This window comes from Magnolia sinica, chromosome 7, assembly GCF_029962835.1.
Source record: "Magnolia sinica isolate HGM2019 chromosome 7, MsV1, whole genome shotgun sequence".
Lineage (NCBI taxonomy): Eukaryota > Viridiplantae > Streptophyta > Magnoliopsida > Magnoliales > Magnoliaceae > Magnolia > Magnolia sinica.
This window is the reverse complement of record NC_080579.1, coordinates 45,136,792-45,157,832: the sequence shown is the minus strand read 5'-3', so window position 1 is coordinate 45,157,832 and position 21,041 is coordinate 45,136,792. Positions and strand designations below refer to the sequence as shown.

General features: G+C 38.2%; 1 protein-coding gene across 1 annotated transcript in view; it reads left to right on the top strand.

The window, feature by feature from the left end:
- The first annotated feature begins 8,919 nt into the window (after window positions 1–8,919).
- Window positions 8,920–21,041, top strand: part of LOC131252056 (lysine histidine transporter-like 6) — a 126,685-nt gene continuing 114,563 nt past the window's right edge. The window contains exons 1-2 of the mRNA XM_058252985.1: window positions 8,920–9,043; window positions 9,668–10,051. Coding sequence (XP_058108968.1) covers window positions 8,991–9,043; window positions 9,668–10,051 — 437 coding nt within the window. The 5' untranslated portion in view covers window positions 8,920–8,990. The remainder of the gene's footprint in view (window positions 9,044–9,667; window positions 10,052–21,041) is intronic.

The window sequence follows — 21,041 nt, the reverse complement described above, 5'->3', positions numbered from 1 at the left end:
ATTTGGATAGTCAAACACAATGTGATAAACTCCTAATCTCAGCTTAGTCGCGTGCCCCAACCGAAATCTTGGCCATTTCGAATGTACACGTAACAAATAGTTACGCACCACCAGCCCGAGTAGATAGTGAATGGATGAATGAATGAGTATGCAACTCCTACTCAGTAAGTACACATATCAGTATTGTAATCTTTGGGATCATCACCAGGGTCTAGGACACTCCACACTGACTGTCGCCTCCCTAGCTGCACAGGCCAGCGAGTGGAAGAGACCACACTATTCACCTGACCAGTAGTCTATCAATACCTACATGGCTCATCAATAGCGGACTCATTTGCGAGTTGGTCAAGCTCAACCAAACTTACAGCCCCCTCACTCGGGCGGATAAGGCCACACCCCCTCCCAACCTACCACGACACAGTGCGAGATGTAGCCTACTGGTATTTGGAACTCAGGCGCTCATGTATCCACTTGGTCTAGACATTGGGGCGCCTCCTGGCCTCGGAGGTTTAGGGACTTTCACCCACGGAGATCCAAAGTGCCCAGATGCTCGAACAAACATTTTCGATATCCAATCTGGCCATCCACGATGTGCTTATGGAGACCATGGCCCTGATGTCACTAGGGCGTACAATGATCATGTCACACATATGCGAGATGCATGAGTCACATCCTCCAGTCATGCAACAATCTTACGCGTACCGTGCGCTCATGTGGGTAACTCCTATTAGTAAGTCCCATAAATAATCTGCCCAATGGCATATGCTATGATCAGTCACTACTCATATCAAGCATACATATGATGCGTATGAGCATGAGTCATGGAGTTATATTAAGCATGTTATATGGTGATGAATTATCCTTACAACGAGGATGGGCCTAGACGGCCTACACACAACAAGTATGGGCCTATCAATGGGCCCTAGGAAGAGTTATAATGCAGACCTTTAACCAACATTATTCTTACAATGTGGATGTCAAACCATCATTGCTCCTAAGGCACAGCCCGTCATAAATATCATTACACAAACTATAGTGGAATCACACATTACAATGGACCTTATATACATTCTGTTAGGCCTCAACCCATGGGCCTCAGATACCTCAAATGGGCTGCATCACATGGGCTGCATCACATGGGCCTCATATACATCAAGGTATGGCTTATATGCATTGCAATGGGCCATAACCCATTTAGAGATCATTCTAGAGCATTTCCAAGGGAATGAATCATATCGAAAGATCATTTGGACCATACAACAACTAGCAGTGGTGATTACGATTTTCACCTCTAAAAATCCTACAAGGCCCACCACTGAAAACTGTGAGAGCATCCACACCCACCGTTAAAGCATTTACAGGACCCACCATTATGTATTTTTGGGATCCGACCTATCCACAAGTTAACATGGAGATAGATGAAGTGACAGCGAAAACATCAGCTTGTTCGGAACTAACGTGGCCCTTAAGAAGTTTTGAACGGTGAATGTCACTGTCCCCACTATTTTTAATGGTGGGGTCTACTTGAACTATAGATCTGTCTCATTTTTCTCATGCCATAAAAGAATCTCCCAAAATGGTTGGGCAATATGGTTACAACACATGCATCGTGGTGGGTCCCACCATCCAAGGTCTAGATGGTGTGGCTACACAAAACATACATCATGGTAGGGTCCACATGGGTGGACGGTATAGATATAGCACATACCTCGTGCGTGGGGCCCACCACTACATTTATCTTCCATCCAATCTACTAATAAGGTCACAAAGACCAAAATAAATAAATAAATAAATATTATATTTTTCCAAAACTTCTAGACTCCAGGGGAGTTCAATGGCAGACGTTCAATCCCTCACTGTTTCTGTGGCGTGGACCACCTGAGCTCATTGCACGGCTGATTTTTTTGGGGTGGCCCACAACTAGAAGGGGCCCCATCAATGCATAGTGTTGATGTTCTACACACATCACAGTGGGGGCCACGATTGGGACCCACGTCCCTGCCCCTTGAGTAGCACAACAGCAGGACGCTACTGCAGTGTCCTCTGGACTTGCAGTAGCAGTAACGCCTATTACATGTTTTTATTTTTATTTTTTTAATTTTTGTTTTCTTATAAATTTTCCTAGGTGGGGCTCGCATCAGGAGGATCCACTCCATCCATTAGACAAACCAAACAAGCCTGTTTTGGCGTGTAGAAACCTCAAGATGGGCCCTAACTGATTTGAACGGTAAAAATCACTATTTTTGAAGCTATGGCCTGCCAGAAAATTGGATTGGCTTCATTTTTCGAATCAATGACTAAAATGGGCTGAGAAATAGGATGGATGGTGTGGACTTGATTTATACATCAAGGTGGGGCCTGCATGAGCGGTCCACCCAAAGTTTTAAATCAAACTGATATTCTTGTTTGCATGGTCAGTACATCACACTGTCAGTTCACACTTCACTGTGTGGCCATGTCCAGCGTCCCTGGACGCTGGACGGCTTAGTTACAACACATTTTCAAGGTGGGCCCCACCTACAGATGGCTTAGATAAAATACATGCTTCATGGTGGGGTCCATCTGGGTGGGCCACATGGCCACATCATCACAAAAAGATGAAAGAGAGAGGGAGAGAGAGAGAGAGAGAGGGAGAGAGAGACAAGTGCGATAGAGGGACCCCGATACTATGGGCCCTCCCTTCCATGCATTCATTCATACATCAAGTGGGTCTCAATACATGTGCGCCCACCAAATCAAAATCAACAATGGAGATTCCTTCTCCACCAAAATGGAAGGTCTAGATGACGCCTTTAGAACTAGAAAGTAAACATCATGATGGGGTCCATGGAGAATGGCTCCATCATGTAATGATCATGAGAATCATAGTAGGCCATCGGCCACATCTAGGGTCCAGAGTGAGATCCGTATCATCAATTGGTAGGCCCCACTTGGCCCATCATCAAAACATAGAATCTAAACCTATAGAACACCCACCGTTCGATCTTCTTGGTCCGATGTAACGCCGATCTCCTTGTGTCTCACTTTGATGGAAGATGATGAGAAATGAAGTGCTAGGATGATGGATCTTGGGATAGGAGTGGGCCACACACAACACACTCTTCTCTCTTGGAAGTTCTTGGACATGCACTTTTTTTGTTGCTTGGAAAATGTGAAGAGAAAGAGAGAGAAATGGCGGTTGTCAGAGAGAGGTGGTGGTTGTGAGTTGATAGGTGTACTTGACTTGGGAGTTGACTTGGTAAGTTGCTTGAGTTGGGGAGAAAGAAAGCATGGGTTGTGTACTTTGATTGATTGATTGATTGATGGGATGAGTTGTAGAGATTCTCTTGGGTTTGTAAATGCGTGGCGTTTCTTCGAGATAAACGCCAGTCCATATCTCTTAACCTGGGTATCGCCTCAGTGTGCGAGATGCGGTGACGGCGTGGTCGTAAGGATACAAGTTTCAAGTCGAGCTAACTCTGATATACGGGACACGACTCAGGATCACGCGCAACTAGTGTCTACGCGTCATAGGTTGCTAGAATTCAACTGGGAGGACTGTGAAAACCTACGGAACAAAACAAGCTAGGATACGGGTCTTACATCACCACTACCCAATATTGTTTGCCAAGGTATTTGCTCACAACACTAATAGCCTATGAAATAACTGGTCTAATCCAGACCATGGCATACATTACCAACCGCATTCGAGTAAGTCTCATGAGATATCCTGATTTTCCTCATCTATTTTAGGACATGCCCTAAAGAAAACTTAAGGAGAGATGTATAGGGAACGCTCTCCGGCTTTGCCTGATTTATCATATCCTTGATTAATACCTATGCAAGGTATTCTACCTGCGATAACCAAAACCTACTTCTCCTTCAGTCTCAGTGACGAGAACCCTCTTTGCAGCCCCCCGATCCTTCATTCTAAATGTCCCACTTAACCGAGTCTTCAGTACATTGATTTCAGACATGTCATAATTGGCGATATACATGTCATCAATTCCTGACTCACCATTGAGGAATTAAACCACTACCTAGGCAACAGGTCGTGCAACGACCTCCTACAAACTTTTTTCTCAGCCCCTTTAAACTTCGAACCTCTCTGGTTGCTTCATGTAGATCTGCTCTTCCAATTTCCCTTACAGAAGTGCAGACTCCCCATCCATCATTCTGGCTCAAGATCGTATTGGCCAACTAGCATCAATCATGGATCTAATAGAAATCTGCTATACCGTCGGCGTGAATATCTCTTAGAAGCTGATCCCTTCTCTCTGAGCATAACCCTTTGCTACCAACCTTTCTCTGTATCTATGTTGTATCCTCCTGAAGATCCACCTGCATCTAATTGCTTCTCAACCCGCTGAAAGCTCTACTAACTCTCATGTGTTGATCTGGTACAACGAATCCATCACATCGCCGATAATCACCTTCCACTTCATAGCACCTGGCTCACCTTGAGCCGTCTGAATAGAAGATGAATCCCCTGTGATATTGGAGTCATCCATCTACCTTGCCGATATTCTACGATTATGCCGTATGATTCTTATCACAGGTGGCTGCTCCACTTGCTCTTTATCCTTGTCCGCGTGTTTCATCCTTCCTGCCCTGCCTACTTATGTGGTCATGCCCAACATGCCACACACGTGCAGAGGTGAAATCCGCTACAGTCCCTGCAGCTCCACCTTTTGAAGTGCTCTTGATCAACCTATAAACATTATCGAGTCGTTGCGCTTTTATGATCACCTGTGCCCCCTTAGATACGTTAAAGATACCATCAATACTTGTGAACCTGCACCCTATAGCCCGAGTGCACCGAGAGAAATTAAGCTCTTTTTCGTGTTAGAAACGTGCCTCGCCTCAGTCAGGGTACGTTCTGTCCCATTAAACATCTTGACACGCACTATACCAACAGCCACAACATTACATGCACTATCATTGCCCATAAATACTGTCCACCATCACACTCTCTGTAACTAGCGAAACAACTCCGATGAGGAGTCATGTGAAAAGATGCCCTTGTGTCTAGTATCCACTCATCCTTAAAATCATCGTATGACCGTCTGATCGTAGACACAGACAAAACATCACCATCACATCCACTCGATCCATCTGATGTGGCGGCATTGACCTCCCTGTATGAAGCCTCAAAATCTTTTCTCTTAGATTTAGGATTTGTACAATCCTTCTTCACATGTCCTTCAATCCCATAATTCCAGCACTTTACCTTTCCTTTGCCCTTGCCCTTGGATTTGGACGTAGAACATGAAGAACCTGTTCCTTGTTCATAATTCCTATCCCTTGTAAGTAGTGCATTGGAAGATATCTCCATGTCTATGTTAAGCTTTCTCATAGCCTTCCCTTGAAGGGTTGAGATAACGGTGTCGACACTCAGGATTTTATTCGTGGAGCACATTGTGTTTTTAAATGACTCATATGACGCCGGAAGAGAATTCAATAATATACATGCTTATTCTTCATCTTTTATCACTTCCTCCATATCCAACAATTTACAAACCAATTTATTAAAGTTACTGATGTGAGTCTCCAGGTCTCCACCCTCTACCATCTTGAAGTTATACCACTGCCGCTTCAAATGTAGACAATTTTTAGATGTTTTTTCACATAGACATCCTCTAACTTCGACCATAACTTAGCCGCAGTTTTCTCCCTCATGACGTTATAGAGAACCTCATCCGTGAGACATAAACGGATCGATGATAAGGCCTTCCTATCAAAAGTATTCCAATCATCATCAGTCATACTAGACTTCTGCTCCTTAAGAGCATCATCTTCACCTTGCTGGATTAAGGAACTGATCATCTTGATCATTCATAAATCAAAATTATTTTTCCCTGACTACTTCTCAATTTCATACCTAGTCGAAGGAGAATTCATTTATGTTAATCCCTTAGATTTTAGATCTATGTCGTAACGATTGCTCTGATACCACTTGTTGGGGATTTGTGTTGCGGAATCACACAGATCTATATCTAGGATAGCAATCCAATGACACCAAGGAAACATAAGAGAACACACAGATTTAACATTGGAAACCCTTTCGAGAAAAAACCACGGCACAAAGCAACACAATTCCACTATGAAAGCATTAATTACAAAGAGAGAGGACTTACCCGATTCAAACAATCTCAAATCTCACCCTTGCTACACCCTTTAGAAACCCTAAAACATTTTTAGGAACCCTTAGAAAACTTTTAGAAAGCTTTAGAATACCTTCGAATAGCCCTAGGGACCCCTATTTATAGTTTAGGAAACTCCACTTACGCACCTCCTTTGAAAAAGTCCGAAAACCACCTCAAATTTAAGCAGTCTACGTAGGATCTGCGTTACCCTTGACTAGTCGAAGGAGGGCCTTGACTGGACGAAGGAGCCCTTCAACCGGTTGATCCTGACTCTCGACTAGTTGAGCATCCTAGACACCAAAAATCTTTACTCACTGGACTTCGAGTCGAGCAGCCCCCTCGACCGGTCAAGCAACCCAAAAAAAGATTGGAGACATCTATTCTAACAACAGATAGTTGTTACCCACTCAGAAGAGGGAGGGAATGGGTGGCACTGATGGTATGAAGAAGTGAGGAAGAGAAGGAGATGCAAGTGATACGAAATCCAAATCTTTGCTCTGGTAACTGAGTAACCTCCGCACCGGGCATTGTGTTCACTTTTGTTGCTGCCCAGAATAAGGTCCACCTTTACTCAATTCCTCATCGAATTCAGAATTATTTTATTTTTTATTTTGGGGGGGTGGGTAACGAGTTGCATTTATCTTTTGTTTTTTTGTTTTTTTTTTCCATGAGGAACATCAAGACTCCCTATAAGAGTATTTCAGGCAAGATAATATTATCATTGCCATTGACCAAGAATAAAAACCTATCTTTAAATTGTTTGTAACCATGACCGAGTCAAGCACAGTGAGTCACCTCGACTAGATTGAGTTTTCACATGTACTCGATGAGTCACCTGAGTCTTGATGAGAAACTCAACGTAATTGAGTTTTCACTAGAGTCAACTAATTTCCTTTCACTAGAGTCAACCAATTTCCGGTCGGGTTGAGTCAAGTTGGCCAAGTTGACTTAGGGGTTGATTGGCACCCTGGATTTGGGGAATTTGAAGGGATTTGAGAGGATTTCAAATCCCCTTACATGTTTGGCACCATAAAGTAACCGGGGATTTCAAAGTCAGGGTTTGAAATCCAAGGTGGAAGCTTGGATTACATCTAAAATCCTTCTAAGAGTTGCATGTCTAACATGTATGTCACTGGGCTACTAGTCTATTGGGGACTTGGCCCATTGATGATATCCCAAAACAATCAGATTATTAACTACATACTATAATTACTTTAATAGGATAATTTGTGCCATCCAAGCATTGTCCATATAAATCAACCGTTAAAAATCATTGTTTAGTCACTCGGATGTGATATTGTTCTTATGGCCCATCTGAGACTTAGATCATCATTTTCGGGCAAAGAATATATTTCAATGGGCTTATTACAACCATTGTGTCAAATATTACATACACATACTAATTAGACATATTAAAGTTGATTTAGTAATTAAATTCAAACCCCCGTGAATACACTATGCATAGCAACTTTTGATTTACAAGGGATTCTGAATCCAGGCTGCCAAACACAACCGGAGGATTCCAAACCCCGGGGGTTCGGAATCCAGGGTTCCAAATCAACAGTCTTTAGAGTTTTTCTGAGTTGCTGTGCTATCTAGCGTCATGCTTACATGATATTCATTCCATTTATTTGTCGCTGGGAGCTGATTGTAAAATATGCTATAAAAGTCAAGTTGATTGAGAACTCAAGTGGGCATCAACAAAGTAAACAGTGGCAACGTGTGGGCCTTGGGGGCAAAGAAAGTTTCCAATCTGGCTTAAATTATTGAAGCTTTCCCGTCATTCCAGTGGTACTCACCTTATTTACAGGTTGGGCCTCAGGAATGATTCAATTCCCTACGGTTTCATATGTTCTGACCCACTTACATATTGGATCTTCCTGATTTTTGGGATCACTTCCTAATGTAAGATATCTCAACTGATGAATGGATCGGATTTTATAGATAAGTGGGCCTCGCAGAGTTTTCTGTTTCACGGCGACCTTGATTGGACATTGGCATCAAATGTCTCCGGTTACTCCATTATCGGAAAGAACGAACAGCAGCCAATTTCTATTACTCAATCAATCTATTTTTTTTATTTTTATTTTTTTATTATTATTTTTTTTAATATAAGTTGAATGGTAGGTGACCTTTTACCTACACGTGCGAGTAGGATTAGCGAACCTGGTTTCTCTTTGTGGGCCAAACACAGTCTAAGATTAAGCTTTCTTATAACTTCCCCTTTCCATTACAAAGCAAAAAAAGAGCAGCGGCGTTCGAGTAATCTCTCACTTGCTTGCAAGGCTAACAATGTGGGGGCATTGTAAAAAAGACTATAATACCAACGGTTCACCACTGTTTTGATCATTTTATTTTTAACTCTTCATTTCATAGCCAGATATTCGTGTCATTGTGCTCCATCTATAATGGGCCCTACAGACTCCACTGCATCGTCATGACATATATACATGACAGCCTAGAAACGGAGAATAACTATCATAATTGCATTGCACATTTTTGAAACATGTGATTGGATCTTTAGGCCTCAGGAACATTCTCTTTTTCCTCCTCCAAATCAAATCATAACATCACCAACCACTACAAATACTATCAAGAAAACTCCTTCCAAGGAAGGACCTCCCTTTTCTTGGGTACAAAGATGGTTTCGCCTTCTCCATCTGCACCAAAGGTGAGAAAAAAAGAGCAAACACCCTTTTCACCTTATTCCCATTTTCTCCATATTCTCTTCACTTGAAAGAAAAATGCATTAAATGACTTGAGTTTCTGCATATTCAGGTTTCATACTTGGATGAAGAGTGGTCGAAAGATGCAGTGCCTCGTCAAGCAAAATGGTGGTACTCAGCTTTCCACAGTGTTACTGCCATGGTGGGTGCAGGCGTACTCAGCTTGCCTTATGCCATGGCCTACTTAGGATGGTATAAACCTCCTAATCTATTCCCAATGCATATGTTAACCAAATGATCCGGCATCGCCCCATAGTAAGATTTCACTGCGGGTGACCATTTGATCCATAAGGTATAGACATGAAGCCGAGCGATTCAAGAAAAGTGTAAACCACTTTCTATCATGGTCCAAATTAATTAAAGGATTTGTTTGAATGAATGTAAATTTTGAATTGTAGGTAATTGAATTATATAGGTTGTTTATAGCCACTTCTGTTTGGTTTTAAGCTAGAATCTATGTACAGATAAATAATTGTTTGTATTTGGGTAACTTGTAAATTCTTTTACCTATAATCCTTCTATATAAAATTTCAAAATTCTAACAGTTAGGTTGAATTTCATTAGCAGGTAAACGTAATGAAAGCTTTTCAGCTTCTATTATGATCAATTTACAGTTAAAAATTGTAAATGGTTTATATCCTGTAAATCATTTATATGCATTTTTCAGCATCAAAACACTTTCTAGAAATCATTTACCACTAACTCAATTTACAGGCATCCAAATGACCCCTAAGATTCACCCTAGCTAGGCTTCACTATGGGTGGATAAGATAATTTCCTGTGTATATTGGTGTTTTAAGTTTTATTTTGTTGCAGGGGCCCAGGAGCTGTTGTCTTGGTCATGTCATGGTGTATCACTTTATACACTATGTGGCAGATGGTAGAGCTCCACGAATGCGTACCAGGGATCCGCTTCGATCGATACTACGAACTAGGCCAGTATGCCTTTGGACCCAAACTGGGGCTATGGGTAGTGCTTCCCCAGCAGCTGATTGTCCAGGTGGGGTGCGACATCGTATACATGGTCACTGGGGGAAAATGTCTCAAGAAATTTTTGGAGATTGCCTGCCCCAACTTCACCAAACTGCGCCAATCCTACTGGATTTGTATCTCCGGCTCTATCCACTTCTTTCTTTCTCAGCTCCCCAATATCAACTCGGTCGCCGGTGTTTCTCTGGCTGCAGCGGTTATGTCACTTAGGTACTCAACTAATTAGTAATCATGATCAGTTTTAGAGAATTTGCTCAGCTCTCTTTGTGATAATCCTAGCTATTCATCAATATGGTCTCACCGAAGATAGGTGACAGAGAAAATGTCACTGCGCGATGAAGTCCACTATAGGTGGGCTAAATGTAAAAAATAAAAATAAAATCTTATTAAGATGTCGCGGTGGTTGCTGCATAAATAGACTCAGATACTATTGTGACATATATAACTGATATTTTAAAATTCTCACCACATTTTCAGAGAAAATTCATTAAATGATATTTATTATGAGATTTTCAAAATCCCAACAGTTTTTTTTTTTTTTCAAGATTATTTAAATTTATGCATAATTATTAATTCATTTTTTACCCATACTTTAAAATGTTCAAGTTATTTAATTAATTAGTAATATATATTTTTAATAGTTTATTTCAAGGAGATGTTCCTGATAATAGTGCAACAAAAATGACAAAATTGTGGAGAATGTCACTCCGTTAGTGTTGTTAAAAAGGAGTATTAAATCTGAAAAGTTGTGGAAAAAGTTCTACTAGTCGAAGAAAGTTCGACTTGAAATCCAACAACAATGTTTCTGAAATTTCTGAGGTCTTTGACCAATGGAGGGACAGGCTCGACTAGTTGAAGGGGGTCCTTCGACCAGTCGAAGGTTACACAGATGGTGCGCGGATTCTGCGTGAACTACGTAAATTTGAGGCGGTTTCAGAGAGATGTGTAAGTGGAGTTTCCTAAACTATAAATAGGAGTCCCTAAGGCCATTCTAGGAGATGCTAAGGCTTTCTAAAGGTATTCTAAGGGTTTCTAGAAGGAGTTCTAGGGTTTCAAAGGGTGTAGTAAGGGTGAGATTCGAGGTTGTTCGAATCGGGTAAGTCCCTTCTCTTTGTAATTTATGCTTTCATAGTGAAATTTTGTCACTTTGTGTCATGGTTTTTTTTTCGAAAGGGATTTCCATGTTAAATCTTATTATTCTCTTGTGATTGCCTGGTGCACTTGGATTGCTATCCTAGATTCATATTTGTGTGATTCCGTAGCTCAAATCCCAACAAGTGGTATCAAAGCAATCGTTGGGGCACAGATCTGAATCTGAGGGATAAGCAATAATGGCATGCACTAGGTATGATATTAAGAAGTACTTAGGAAAAAATAACTTTTAATTATGGAAGATCAAGATGATCAGTTCATTAATCAAGCAAGGCGAAAATGGTGCTCTTGATGAGCGAAAGTCTATTGTGACTGATGATAATTGTAATACTCTTGATAAGAAGGCATTATCCTCGATCTGTTTATGTCTCATATATGAGGTTGTTTACAATGTCATAAGGGAGAAAACAATGGGTAAGTTATGAGCAAAGTTAAAGGATGTCTATGTAAAAAAATTCTCTGAAAATTGGCTACACTTGAAGCGTCAGTAGTATAATTTCAAGATGGCAGAGGGTGGAGATCTGGAGGCTCACATTGGCAGCTTCAATAAATTGGTTTGCAAATTACTAGATATGGAGGAAGTGATGAAAGATGAGGAATAAGCATGTATGCTGTTGAATTCTCTTCTAGCATCGTATGAGTCATTCAAGGACATAATGTGCACCACGAATAAAACTCTTAGTGCCAACACCATTACATCAGCCCTTCAAGAGAAGGACATGAGAATGCTTAACGACGACATGGGAACATCTTCTGATACACTAGTTACAAGGGGTGGAAATTCTGAACAAGGTACATGATCTTCGAGTTCTAGATCCAAATCCAATGGCAAGTGCAAAGGTAAGTTAAAGTGTTGGAACTGTGGAATGGAAGGACACATGAAGAAGGATTGTCTAAATTCTAAATCTAAGAGAGAAGAATTTGAGGCTTCATACAGGGAGGCCAATGCTTCCACGCCAGATAGATCGAGTAGATGTGATGGTGATGTTTTGTTTGTGTCTACAATCAGATGGCCACATAATGATCATAGGGGTGAGTGGATTCTAGACACAGGAGCATCCTTTCACATGACTCCTTATCAGAGTTGGTTTGCCGGCTACAGGGAGTGCGATGGTGGACAAGTGTTTATGGGCAATGACATTACCTGTAATGTTGTGGCCATTGGTATGGTGCACTTCAAGATGTTTGATGAGGTGGAGCATACTTTGACTGATGTCAGGCACGTTCCTGATTTGAAGAAGAATCTGATTTCTCTTGGTGTACTTGAGGCAATGGGCTGCAAGTTCATAGGTATTGGTGGTGCTCTTAAAGTATCTAAGGGGGCATGGGTAATTATGAAAGTGCAACAACTCGGTAATCTTTACAGGTTAATAAGGAGCACTTCAATAGGTGGAGCTGCAGTGGATATAGCAGATTTCACCTCTGCATGTGTGTGGCATGTTGGGCACGACCACATGAGTGGGCAGGACATGAATGCTGAGACACGCGGACAGATACATAGCAGGTGAAGTAGTCACCTGTGAGAAGAATTACATAATATATTCGCAGGATATCGGCAAGGTACATGAGCGACTCCAATATCGCATATGCGCTCGTTACAGACGAGGGAGATCCGTCTACTATTCAGGTGGCTCTTGTTGAGCCTGGTGCTGAGAAGTGGAAGGTGACTATAGACAATGTGATGGACTCATTGTACTAAATCGACATATAGGAGCTGGTGGAGCTTTTAGTGGACCGAAAAACAATTTGATGCAGGTGAATCTTTAAAAGGATACAACATGGATACAAGTGAGGCTGGTAGCGGAAGGTTATGCTCGGAGAGAAGTGATCGACTTCTTAGAGATATTTGCGCTGGCGGTATGTAGGTGTCTATTAGATTCATGATTGGTGCTGGTTGGCCAATTCGATCTCGAGCTTGAAGGGTGGATGTGGAATCTGCACTTCTTTACGGAAAATTGGAAGAGCAGATCTACATGAAGCAATTAGAGCAGTTTGAAGTTAAAGGGCTGCGAAAAAAGTTTGCAGGAGGTCATTGCACAACCTGTCGTCTAAACAATCATTTGATTCCTTCATGGTGAGTTAGGAATTATATGTTGATGACATGTAGATCACCAATCATGACATGCCTAAAATCAATGTACTAAAGACTCAGTTAAGTGGGACATTCAGGATGAATGATTGAGGGGGTGCAAAGAAGGTTCTCGGCAGTGATATTTATAGAGACTGGAAGATGAGTAGGTTTTGGTAATCACAGGTAGAATACCTTGTATAGGTATTGATTAAGGATGTGATGGATCAGGCAAAGCCGATGAGCGTTCCCTATGCGTCTCTTCTCAAGTTTTCCTCAGGACATGTCCTAAAACAGATGAGGAAAAGTAAGATATGTCTCATGGGCCTTATTCGAATGCGGTTGGCAATACATGCCATGGTCTTTATTAGACCGGTGATTTCACGGGCAATCGATGTTGTGAGAAAATACCCCTCTTAGCAACATTGGGTGGCGGTGAGATGATTACTTCAATACATTCGAGGTACGAAGGACTACGTCTTATCGTTTGAGAAGACAGGAATAAAGTTGGAAAGGTATGTGTATTCAGATTACTCATGCAGTGTGGATTCCAAGAAGTCGACTTTAGGTTACCCGTTTGTACTAGTGGGTGGAGCAATTAGTTGGATGTCCATATTATCTGACAGATGCTTGAGGAATGAGACATAACACTAAAGAAGATTCACACTCGTGTGAATTCGGAAGACATGATCACTAAGGTCGTTCTTGCCGAAAAGTTTAAGTTTTCTGCAACTTCTCTGGGCTTGATAATGACGAAAAAGGAAGACGGAGTGTGCACGAGAAGCTATGTTGTGATTCAGAGTTAAAAGAAGAGGTTAAAAAGCTACACGTTTGAAGATTGAAGACATGGTGGAGATTGTTGTTAAAAATGATGTCTTAATTCTGAAATGTTTTGGAAAAAGTTCAACTAGTCGAAGCAAGTTCGACTCGAAGTCCAATAACAATATTTCTAAAATTTTCGAGGTCTTCAACCAGTTGAGGGACAGGCTCGACTAGTCAAAGGTTACGCAGATTATGCGCAGACTGCGTAAATTTAAGACGGTTTCAGAGAGGTGTGTAAATGGAGTTACCTAAACTAAAAATAGGAGTCCCTATGGTCATTCTATGAGATGTTAAGACTTTCTAAAGGTATTTTAAGGGTTTATAGAAGGGGTTCTAGGGTTTCAAAGGGTGTAGTAAGGGTGGGATTTGAGGTTGTTTAAATCGGGTAAGTCATTTCTCTTTGTAATTTATGCTTTCATAGTGGAATTCTGTTGCTTTGTGCCATGGTTTTTTCCCAAAACGGTTTTCCACGTTAAATCTTTGTGTTCTCTTGTGATTGCTTGGTGCTCTTAGATTGCTATCCTAGATCCATATCTGTGTGATTTCATAGCTCAAATCCCAACATTTATTAGTAACAACAGTCGATAAAAGCAGCTTTTTCAGTTGACCTTTATGTGGACAGTCAAAATATCTTAATTGTCAAAAACTTTTGCCATGCGGCGCATATATAGTAGGTCCTTGTCTATATACTTTCTATGTAGGCCTTCATGTGTTAGTGAAGCAGAAGCAAACAACTTGTATTAATCCCGAGTACTAAAACTGTAAACACCTCACCTCACCTCTCTTTCATAAATTGGTAGTATATACCCCCACAATACAACAACAACAATAACGAATCGACCAATTGACCGTTTTACACCCATCTAAACGTGTGGGCCTACCATAGTGTTTGCATGTCATCTAAACCATTCAGCATGTTCACTCGACCTTGAAAATGGGACACACTCAAAATTAAGCTCATCTAAATGTGAAGTTGCTTACTACCTGAATTTAGAAGTTTTTGTTAGAAATAATATGTTGAAAACAATAAATAATATTCAAAAAAAGAAAATTAAATAATAAAATAAAGTATGAAAATATGACTTTTTTGTTTGGGTCGAGGCATGAATAAGTCACTTGGCTCGAAACCAAATCTGTCATACTTGAACTGCGTCCCAAGTGCAAAGGAAACCTTAGAAAGTTGGCCTCCAGGATACAATGACTATTATCCGGTTCCAATGGTGCATTCGTTGTACACGGGCTTGAACCTGTGTACAGAACTTAACTGAAGTGAGTTGATTCGACAATGAACTTAGTTGGCAAAACAACACTGAACCAGAAACAAAACATTGAAGAAACCAAAAATAAATAAAAATCCTTGGTTTGAATTAAATAATTCAGAAAATGAGTAGGTCTATATATAAATCATGATTAAGTGCTTAAAGCACCATTTCAATTAGGTTAGGTCATTGGAATTGAACCCAACTAGTGCGACCACCTGAATAGACGCGTCCCTAGTTTGAAATTCGCACAAAATCTATAAGTGCGAGTATACTGATTGAGTGCGAAAAAAAAAATCATTAACATGAGTGTACTCTCAGTCCACACATAGACCCGGACCTAGCTTGGTGTGGTGCGCGTGATCTCACGCACACGTCACATGTATCGGCTCGGCTTGGCATGATACGGTATGGCTTAGCTCGGCACGAGCTAAAGAGATGGTCCAACCCAAATGGCTATTCCTCCTTGGCGGCTTAAGCCTTATACAAACCACATCTCTTATATACATAAGATTTCTTTGGTTCTTTCCGATATGGGACGAGAGATCCATACTAAAAACAAAAACACTTTTAAAAAAACGTGGAAGAAAAATTTTGACTTTTGAAATAAAATTATTTAAGAGAATCTTTTTAAAATATAGCAATCCTCCATATGTTTCAAATTTAAAACACTTCGGTATAAGATACAAGAGTTGTATAATAGTGTCAATATCTATCCGACTTTAATCAATATTTAGAGTAAACAAGATAGGTTTACATGAATCAGGTGACTATCAGGCTTTAATTCGACCATCTAAGTGTAAACGACTATACATGATACTCATACAACTTTTTCACTATAACTAGTTCTCCAGTTTAGTGCCTTTTGGCATGCACCCATCTGGATTTTTATGAGTGCTATAGAAAAATGGCCTATATATTATCATAGGAAGTAGCCCTACTTCCACGCTCATATAGGTGAATTGTATCAAATATACACAACAACTAAATACACCACCATATTTGGTTATAGATTTATTAAGAGTTCAAAAACTCATCTTCTCACACGTTGTTGCTTGCACTGCCTACACCGTAGGAAGGAGAAAATTCTCTGCAATGTTTTTCAATCTCATAGTATCTTATTGTTTACCCATTAAACATATCGCATGTGATCTCCACTTGTATAGGTTGGGTTGTTAAAATTGGCAGTTCATTCGGTTAAGCTTAGCCATATTCCTTTCGATGTTTCCATAACTAAACATTTAGATAGTCCTTTAGTCAGAAAATTTGTTAGATTTTTTTTCTGATCATACAAAATCAATAGATATGACTCCATCGTTCAACAAGTGTCTCACAATATTGTGTTAGAGTCTAATGTGTTTATTTTTACCATTATATATTTTAGTCATGCCCCTTGCAATTATTGCTTAACAATCACAATGAATAGATATAACAAACATAGATTTTGGCTACAAAGGTATATCTGTTAATAGATTATTAAGTTATTTAGATTCTGACCCTACCTTTTTTAATGCGATAAACTGAGATTCCATAGTCGACCGAGCAATGCAAGTCTGTTTAGTAGACTTCGAAGATAATGTACATCCACCAAAGATGGAAGCATATCCACTCGTGGATTTTATTTCATTTGAATCAATGATCCAATTGACATCATTATATCCTTCAAATACATGAGAATAACCTGTATAATGAATATTATGTATAACAGTACCTTTCAAGTATTTTAATATTCTATTCAATGCATTCTAATGATCATATCTATGATTATGTGTATATTTACTTAGCCTGCCTACTGTAAAATGCAATATCAGGTATAATGTAGTTCATAAGAGACATTAGGCTACTAATTATTTGAGAATATTTAAGTTGAGATATACCACTTCATGTATTCTTCTTGAGATACACAATATGATCATAAGGTATACTAACAGATAAGTAGTCAAAGTGATCAAACTTTTTTAGTGTTTTCTCAACATAATAAGATTGAAACAAAGTAATGCTATCAAATTTTCTGATTATCTGAATACATAATATCATACTTACTTTTCCTAAGTTTTTCATATCAAAGTTAGAAGATATGAGTTTTTTAGTGGAATTGACTAAATTAACATTAATTCCAAAGATTAGCACATCATCTACATATAACCAGATTGTGACATCATCATTACCATAGAATTTTCTATATACACATCTATCCACATCATTTATTGGATATTTATTTGATTTTAAAACATTGTCAAATTTCTCTTTGCATTGATTAGGAGCTTGTTTTAAACCGTGCAAGGACTTGATTAACCTATACGTATTATTATTTTCCTAAAATTATATAACATTCATATTATTATATGTACATTTCTTCTTCTAACTCTTTATTTAGAAACATTGTTTTAACATTCATTTGAGGTATAACTAGCTTGTATATGAATGCTATTGCAACTAATAGCCTGATCATTGAAATTCTAATTATAAGTGAATAGGTATCAAAATAATCATACCATTCTTTTGTCTGAATCCTTTTGTGAGCAATTTAGCTCCAAACTTATATATAGACCCATCTAGTTTAAGTTTCCTTTTAAACACCTACTTACACCCTATAATAAAAAACTCGTCCTATAGGTTGGTCTTCTTTCGAGCTCATGTGCTCCTTCTAGGTTCTGGTTATTCTTCACTAATCACATTTATGCTTATGCTAGTTGAAACAACATCAGACTCACTAATTCCTTTTATATTTACGGATCTAGTCTTCATAGGAAAGACATTTTCTAGAAATTTTATATCTCTAGCTTCTATAATAATGTTTGGATCTAAATGATTATCCTTTGATTTCAAAACTAGGAACATATATGATGCATTGTTTTCTGCATATTATATAAATACACAATCAGTTATCTTAGGACCTACTTTTCTTTTCTTAGTTTCAGGTAACCCTATTTTAACCGGACACCCCCACACTTTAAGGTATTCATAAGTAGAAGTGTGATTTTTCTACAGTTCATAGTATGTCTTACCAGTTTTCTTATGAGATATCACATTTTTTATATAACATGTATATAGTATGGATTTTCCTTACATATTAGAGGGTAAAACAAAACTATTTAATATGGGTTCATCATTTCTTTTAATATTCTATTATTATATTCAACTATTCCATTATGTTCTAGTGTATAAGGAGTAGTTGTTTCAGGTACTATTCCATTCTTTTCAAAGAGTTCTCTAAACTAGTTAATTCATACTCTCCTCATCTATCTGATCTAAGTCTTCTAATATTCCTACTAAGTTATTTTTTAACTTTTGTTTTATACTTAATGAAGAATTCTAAGTTTCATCTTTATTCTTTATAAGTTATACCCTAGTGTGTCAAGAATAATCTTCTACGAAAGTTACATAGTACCTTTTACCTCATCTAGACATGTGATTTCTAAAATCATCTAAGTCACTATGTAATAATTCTAATAACTCAAAACTTCTATTAACAGATTTAAAAGATTTCTAACAAACTTGGATGTCATATAAGTTTCACATTTTCTGAACCTATCGATTAAGATGTTAAGTAGTAATCCTACTTGTTTCATTCTTTTCAAGAATTTTATGTTCACGTGTTCTAATCTATTATGTTATAATGAAAGAGATTCAATAATATAAGAATAAATAGATGATATCTTATTATTATCATAAGAAACGTTTACAATGAATAATCTATCATCACAGTAACCCTTTCCAAAAAAGGTTCCATTCTTAGTCATTAAAAGATTATGAGAATCAAATACTAGCTTAACTCCAACCTTATTGAAAAAAAACTAGAGACCAAGTTACAACGAATGTCAATCACATGCATTATAATCTTTAGCATTAAAGTCTTTCATGATATGAGCTTTATAACAACATTTTTTTTCCAATAATTAGAGATGATAGAGTATTTTTCATGAACATTTGTTCCTCATCTCATGTTACTTGATAGGAGGTAAAGATGCTCTGATCCTTACATTCGTATCGAGTTGCCCCTGTGTCTAATATTCATTACATGTTGTTTACTAGGAATACTTTTGACACTATAGTGGCAACCATATCCTAATTTTTTGCAGCTTTAGCGAGATTGACTTAAGATTTTGTATTTTTTTTTTTCTTAAGCCTACTTTCATTTTCGTAATGTCCAGGCTTCTTACAATAGTTATAGAGCCTATTTTTCTTGAATTGGCTGTTTGTTTTCTTTTTTAGCCTACACTGCTTAGAGTGATGTTCATGCTTCCACACTTATAACAATTCCTTTCATTTTGCCTTTTCGTGCCTGACTTATTTCTACTAGATTAGCTTTTGAATTTGACATGTTTGCATTTTCAGTTTGGTCTTTGTTTTTGTTAGCCCACTGGCTTCTAATGTGCACAATTATATTTTATAAAAAATACCGTTTTTCTTATATTTCATTCCGTTTTTGTATTCTTTCCAGGAAAGAGGTAGCCTTTTAATTAGAGCTCTTAACAAGAATATTTAGTCTATTTTCATTCCCTCAATCATCAGCTCATGTGTCAGATTTTCATAATCATGAATTTAATTTGTGATAGGTTTATTATCTATCATTTCATAATGAAGGAAGTTTGAGATAGAATATTTCTTAAATCTAATATCTTCACGGATATATTTCTTTTATAGTGCAGTTCGAATGTCCTTAACAAATTCATAAGAAATATATATATCGAATAATTTATTGGATAAGGTATTTAAGATGTAATGTTTATAGTTATTGGCATATCTAAATTCATTTTATTTGGTCAGATCAACCATAAAGGAATCTGAAAGAATGTAAAAAAAAAAAAAAAACTTTAATATTTCTAGAGCAAACTGATTTTCTATTTCCATCTTTGGAAATTATGTCCAGTGAATGGTTCGATTTTGGATAGTTCTGTCATAGGGTTGACTATGATGGTGGCCATAGAATACAATAGTGTTCTGGTTGTAACTGAATTTTCAACCGGTTAGAGAAATCATTAAACACTGGTTACAGAAAAGAAAAGTTTGAAAAAACTTTTTTATTTTTAAATATAAAAAAAGATGTCTACTGTTTCCAATAATTGAATATTTGGTTTTAAGATTGTTGGAAATAATGTGTTGAAAATAGTAGATAATATTTAAAAAATGAAAATTAAATAATAAAATAAAGTAAAAAAATATTACTTATTTGTTTGAGTCGAGGCATGATTGGGTTGCTTGGCTTGAAACCAAATCTGCCCTTCTTGGACCACATCCCAAGTGTAACAGGAATCTTGAACAGTTGGTCTCCAGGATACAATGACTATGATCTAGTCCCAATGGTGCACTCGTTGTATACAGGCTCGAACTAGCAAGCAGAACTTAACCGAAGTGAGTTGACTTGGCAATGAACTTAGTTAGCAAAATAATACTGAACAGAGATGAAACTTTTGGAGAAATAGAGAAAGAAATAGTTAGTTTGAATTAAATAATTTGGAAAAGGAGTAGGTTTATATATAAACTACGATTAGGTTCTTAAAGCACTATTTCAAATGGGTTGTCTGTTGGGTTTGAACCCAACTGGTGCTCTGAACAGACGTGTCCCTAGTTTGAAATTCATGCAAAATCAACAAGTGTGCAGCTCGGCTTTGCGTACATGCATTGTAAAGAGATGGTCCAACCCAAATGGATATTCTCATTAGCAGCTCAAATCTTATACAAACCATATCTCTTATATACAATAGATTTCTTTGGTTCTTTCTGATGTGAGCCAAAAGAGCCACACTAAAAACAAAAATACTATTAAAAATGGAACATGGAAGGAAAACTTTTAAGTATTGAAAGAAATTATTTTTAAAATATAACAATTTTTGGTTGTTCATCTCTTATTTTCTATGGTTTAGCTGTCCAATGATTAGATTAGCATGAGTTTTTG